Genomic DNA, 6,528 nt, shown 5'->3' with positions numbered 1-6,528 from the left:
ATCCAGGCAACACATAAAGCCAAGATGGCGGACATGGTGAGTGCTGGAGGACTGGGACAGGCTTAGTGCAATGTGGAGTTCCCGTGTCCTGCTGGTGTTTGTCATGTCCCTGGAGATCGTAGAAGAGGAATCCCCTGTCTGATGGTTTTACATGGGGGGGAGAGTGCATGTGTGTTTTGTATTTTGGGGGGGAGAGTGCATGTCTGTGATTGGATTGCATGGGGTGTGAGGAGGGGTACATGTGCGTTTTTAGATTGGGGGGTAAATGTCTGTGTTTGGATGTCATGAGGGGGTGGGAGGGTGCATTGGGTGTGAGGAGGGGTACATGTCTGTTTTGTATGGGGGGGAAGGGCATGTCTGTGTTTGGATGTTGTTGTGGGGCGTGCATGGTGTGTGAGGAGGAGGGGCATATGTGTGATTTTGTATGGGGGGGTGCATGGGGATGGGTACATGTCTGTTTTGTATGGGGGGGGGGGGGGGAGGGCATGTCTGTGTTTGGATGTCGTGGGGTGTGAGGAGGAGGGGCATATGTGTGATTTTTGTATGGGGGGGGGGTGTCTGTATGTCATGGGGGGGGGGGGTACATGTCTGTTTTGTATGGGGGGGGTGCATGTTCTGTGATTGAATGTCATGGGGGGGGGGGGTGTAAGGAGGGATACATGTCTGTTTTTTTGGGGGGGTGGGGGGTGCATGTTCTGTGATTGAATGTCATGGGGGGGGGTGTAAGGAGGGATACATGTCTGTTTTTTTGGGGGGGTGGGGGGGTGCATGTTCTGTGTTTGGATGTTGTGGGGCGTGCATGGGGTGTGAGGAGAAGGGGCATATGTGTGTCTGTGTTTGGATGTCATGGGGGGGGGGGGTGCATGTTCTGTGTTTGGATGTCATGGGGTGTGAGGGGGGGGGGGCATATGTGTGTTTTGTATGGGGGGGCATGTCTGTATTTGGATGTCATGGGGGGGGGTGCATGGGGTGTGAGGAGGGGTACATGTCTGTTTTGTATGGGGGGGATGCATGTTCTGTGTTTGGATGTTGTGGGGCGTGCATGGGGTGTGAGGAGAAGGGGCATATGTGTGTCTGTGTTTGGATGTCATGGGGGGGGGGTGCATGTTCTGTGTTTGGATGTCATGGGGTGTGAGGGGGGGGGGGGCATATGTGTGTTTTGTATGGGGGGGGCATGTCTGTATTTGGATGTCATGGGGGGGGGGGTGCATGGGGTGTGAGGAGAAGGGGCATATGTGTGTCTGTGTTTGGATGTCATGGGGGGGGGGGTGCATGTTCTGTGTTTGGATGTCATGGGGTGTGAGGGGGGGTACATGTGTGTTTTGTATGGGGGGGCATGTCTGTATTTGGATGTCATGGGGGGGGGGGTGCATGGGGTGTGAGGAGGGGTACATGTCTGTTTTGTATGGGGGGGATGCATGTTCTGTGTTTGGATGTTGTGGGGCGTGCATGGGGTGTGAGGAGAAGGGGCATATGTGTGTCTGTGTTTGGATGTCATGGGGGGGGGGGGTGCATGTTCTGTGTTTGGATGTCATGGGGTGTGAGGGGGGGGGGGGCATATGTGTGTTTTGTATGGGGGGGCATGTCTGTATTTGGATGTCATGGGGGGGGGTGCATGGGGTGTGAGGAGGGAAACGTGTGTTATGGGATGGGGGTTGCATGGGGTGTGAGGAGGGGTATATGTCTGTTTTTGTATTGGGGGGGTGCATGTCTGTGTTTGGATGTCATGCATGGGGTGTGAGGAGGGGTACATGTGCGATATGGGGGGGAGTTTGTTTTTTTGCATGCCTGTTTTTGTATGGGGGGGGTACATGTCTGTTTTGGTTGAGGGAAAGTGTGCATGTCAATACAAACTACAAGTGTGTTCGCTTCACACTCCTTAGTACTTGTTGATGTATTCTTTCGGGGTGTGTTGGTGCGTTTCTGCACTTTTTCCTAGGATTGCTCACAGCAGAAGCCAATTGGAGGGTGATGGCCAATGGATGTCCACCGCCACCCGCTGATTAGCGGGCAGAGACACAAACCAGAGCTCTGCCTATGTAAACAAGGGGGGAAGGGGGAATGGATGGATTCCGTGTCCCTACAAAGCAGGGAATAAAGTCCAGCACTTCCCTGAGTAACAGTACACACAAAAACACTGCCTAGGCACACAGTTAACCCCTTTGATTGTCCCCTGATGTTTAACCCCCTTCCCAGCCAGTGCCGTTAGTACAGTGACAGTGCATATATATATATATATATATATATATATATATATATTTGCACTGATCGCTGCATCGGTGTCGCTGGTTTCCACAAAGTGTTAGTTATTGACAGACTGTCCGCCGCAATATTGCAGTCCTTCTATAAGTCGCTGATTGCGGCCATTACTAGTATAAATAAAAATTCGAGTACATATACCATAGTTTCACGCTATTACTTTTGCGCAAACCAATCAATATACACTTATTGGGATTTTTTTTTTTTTTTTACCAAAAATATGTAGCAGAAAACATATTGGCCTAAATTTATGAAGAAATTCATGATTTATAACAAAGTAAAAATTATTATTTTTTTATTAAAAATTTGTTTATAGCGCAAAAAAAAAAATGCAGTGGTGTTTAAATACCACCAAAATAAAGCTCTATTTGTGGGAATTTTTTTTACATAAATGTTATTTGGGTACAGCGTTGCACGACAAGCAAATTGTCAGTTACGGTAACGCAGTGCCATATCACAAAAAAAAAAAAAATGGCCCGGTCAGGAAGGGGGGGGGGGGGCGTGGTTGGGGAGCGGGTGTAAACTTTCTGAAGGTCAAGTGGATATACTCACCCCAAACGTTGTTTTCAAAATTTTCACTCTACTCTTATTTACTTATGTAAAACCAAGGTCTGTCTTTTACAAATAAAGATTAAAAAAAAAAGAACTCGGCACAGTAGAAGGTGCCCTAAACCAGAGTTTCTCAACTCCAGTCCTCAAGGTGCCCCAACAGGTCATGTTTTCAGGATTTCCCTCAGATGAAATAGCTGTGGTAATTACTAAAGCAGTGAAACTGATCAAATCACCTGTGCAAAATAATGGCCTGAAAACATGACCTGTTGGGGCGCCTTGAGGACTGGAGTTGAGAAACACTGCCCTAAACACTTTAAATGAGAAGTGAGTATGGAGTGAACTCTTATCTGGAAGATCCATATGCCAGGTGCTTTCTGCTCTATGGCTAGAGGCAATGTCAAAATACTTTGGAGAGATCACTGCCTAGGGCACTCGTGCCAAGCTGAGCAATGCCTTTTGGTGATTTCTCCTTTGTCAAGCTTAGGCAAAACATTTTGGAGAAAGGTTGTGTAGCACCCCCTAGCAAGTGTGCTAGGTGTACATAGGTTAGTTGTTACTGTAGGCAACTTGGCTTGGCTGAGAACCAGGTCTGGGTTGAATCTGGGTCAGGGATTAGTGACTCAGGGAGGCTGGATGACTTATTCAGATGGCTGTTCTGGTCCCTTCTCCTGTTTTCAGGAAGCTTGGAGAAGGTTCTAGATGTAGTGGGTGTAAGCCAGGAGAAGCTGTTTGGAATACTTATGAGGATCTTGACTAATCCCCAGGAGGAAGGGGGCAGGCCACCTCATAAATAGGCACGAGCCATGCCGGTGTTCTGTCGAGAAGTGCCCGGCTATCGAATAGTGCCCGGGTGGAACTGCGCATGCGTCGCACAGAGCTGCAGAACAGCTGAGGTTACGATCAGCTGTTGTCTCGCGTGGCCGAGGCACGTACATAAAGGTGAGGGGCGGGTATTTACATGAAGGGGGCGGATATTTCAATGATGGGCAGTGCTGGGGGCGGAATTTTTATTGATGGGCAAACAAATCTGCTAAAGAAATCTTTATCTAATATAGAAAAATTGAGTAGACACGCCCCACAAGCGTTGAAAGTGAATAGAAGATAAAGATTTCTTTGGCCATCGATAAAAAATCCGCCCCCAGCACTGCCCCATCATGTAAATATCCGCCCCTTTCAAGAAAATATCGGCCTTTACCTTCATGTACGTGCCTCGGCCACGCGAGACAACAGCTGATGATAAACTCAGCCGTTATGAGGCTCAGTTCTGCGCATTCACGGCGCATTCGTAGTTCCAGCCGGGCATTTTTTGATAGGGGGGCTTTTCTCAACAGAACACCGGCAAGGGCAGTCACATGGAAGATGCAGTGCTGAGGAGGCTGTCGGTGGCCCTCGAGGGGGCCTCCTAGTCTGGGGGGGTGACTTTGGGCCTGGGGCAGTGCTGGAAGATTCCCCCTAAAACACACGGAGGAAACCCTGTTGCAAGTCGTACTAGTGTGAACCGAGCCTTAAAGCGGAGCTCCACCCAAAAGGGGAAGCTCCATTTGTTTCAGGGGTGAAGCAGGTACCTTGTTTTGACAGGTACCCGCTCCCACTTCCGGCTCAGATCGCCTTCATCAAGCCTAGGCTTGACAAAGAAGATTTCTCCTAAATGCATTGCCTGGTTACCCTAAGACACCTCCTTCCAACCGTATTCAAACATTACTGTGGGAAGATCTTTTCCGGGTGACAAGGGAAGCATCTAAGGGCAACCAGACAACGCGTTTCAGAGATATGTCCTGTCAAACCTTGACAAAGGAGATTTCTCTGAAACGTGTTGCCTAGTATTTACAAAGGATATCTACCCAAAACAAGTTGCAGTGGCATGGCAAATTACCTTTAACCACTTGCCGACCGGCTCGTGCCGATAACCGCCAGCAGAGTGACGTGGCTGCGCAAAGCAACATACCTGTACATCACCTTTAAATCACAGCATAGTGGGCGCGTGCGTGCCTGCCGCGTGCTCCATGAGCATGCCTGCGGGTCCCGTTCACTCGATGTTCGATCCTGTCACGGAGCGGCAGAACGGGAAGATGCCTGTGTAAACAAGGCATTTCCCTGTTCTGCCTAGCAACATGACAGAGATCTACTGCTCCCTGTCATCGGGAGCAGTGATCTCTCATGTTGTAGTGAGCCCATCCCACCCACAGTTAGAATCACTCCCTAGGACACACTTAACCCCTTGATCACCCCCTAGTGTTTAACCTCTTCCATGCCAGTGTCATTTACATATAATCAGTGCATTTTTATAGCACTGATCGCTGTATAAATGACAATGGTCCCAAAAATGTGACAAAATTCCGAAGTGTCTGCCATAATGTCACAGTCACGAAAAAAATAGCTGATCGCCGCCATTAGTAGTAAAAAATTTTTTTTTTTATAAAAATGCAATAAAACTATCCCCTATTTTGTAAACGCTATAAATTTTGCGCAAACCATTCGATAAACGCTTAAACTGAGGATTTTTTTTAAATTATATTTATTATAGCAAAAAGTAAAAAATATTGCATTTTTTTCAAAATTGTCGCTCTTTTTTTGTTTATAGCGCAAAAAATAAAAACCGCAGAGGTGATCAAATACCACCAAAAGAAAGCTCTATTTGTGGGAAAAAAAGGACGCCAATTTTGTTTGGGAGCCACGTCGCACGACCGCACAATTGTCAGTTAAAGCGACGCAGTGCCGAATCGCAAAAACTGGCCAGGTCCTTTAGCTGCCTAAAGGTCTGGGTCTTAAGTGGTTAATGTTGTATTACTTGTTTTGAAAGTAATAAAATATTGATCTTTTGTCGGTGCAGATAATAGAGAAGCAGATAGAGAAGTGCGGCTACAGGACGGACTCCGATGTACACGAGCTCTACCTGGGCAGGAAGTAAGTACACAGATCCATCTAGTATTGTCTGTGTTTCATGACCAGCCTGCTGTATTTGAATGTACACTATATTGTCAAAAGTATTGGGACGCCTGCCTTTACACACACATGAACTTTAATGGCATCCCAGTCTTAGTCCGTAGGGTTCAATATTGAGTTGGCCCCGCCCTTTACAGCTATAACAGCTTCACCTCTTCTGGGAAGGCCGTCCACAAGGTTTAGGAGTGTGTCTATGGGAATGTTTGACCATTCTTCCAGAAGAGCATTTGTGAGGTCAGGCACTGATGTTGGACGAGAAGGCCTGGCTCGCAGTCTCCACTCTCATTCATCCCAAAGGTGTTTTATCGTTTTGAGGTCAAGTCTCTGTGCAGGCCAGTCAAGTTCCTTCACCCCAACCTCGCTCATCCATGTTTTTATGGACCTTGCTGTCCAATGATGAACCATGGCCACTTGTTGTCCCCACAAGCATGTGACAGGCTGACGACTCAGAAGTACAATTAGGAAACGGTTGTCACCCTGTAGCAGGAAGTACCTAAACAAGGACATTCATGGCACACTCATCGGAGAATATTTAATAATAGACACGTGCAATTTGTTTCATTCCAAATTAGTTTTTTAACAAATTTTGACAAATTCGTAAATATCCGAATTAACGAAAATCCTTTTAACAAATTTTTACGAAAATTTGTAAATTCGTACATGTGAAATATCGAAACGAATAATAACTTAACTCTTACTAACTATTAAATTATACGTATATTTCTAATTTGGCTGGTAGTGAACGTAACGAATACAAATTTATTCAAAGTTACG

At 46.9% G+C, this 6,528-nt stretch overlaps 1 protein-coding gene across 1 annotated transcript in view; it reads left to right on the top strand.

Annotated features, from left to right (window-relative positions):
* The first annotated feature begins 24 nt into the window (after positions 1-24).
* Positions 25-6,528, top strand: part of LRRC72 (leucine rich repeat containing 72) — a 45,092-nt gene continuing 38,588 nt past the window's right edge. Inside the window, exons 1-2 of the mRNA XM_040354282.1 lie at positions 25-36; positions 5,621-5,715. Coding sequence (XP_040210216.1) covers positions 25-36; positions 5,621-5,715 — 107 coding nt within the window. The remainder of the gene's footprint in view (positions 37-5,620; positions 5,716-6,528) is intronic.

This window comes from Rana temporaria, chromosome 5 (assembly GCF_905171775.1).
Source record: "Rana temporaria chromosome 5, aRanTem1.1, whole genome shotgun sequence".
Taxonomy (NCBI): domain Eukaryota; kingdom Metazoa; phylum Chordata; class Amphibia; order Anura; family Ranidae; genus Rana; species Rana temporaria.
The sequence above is the reverse complement of the archived record's forward strand: the minus strand, read 5'-3'. Positions and strand labels throughout refer to the sequence as shown.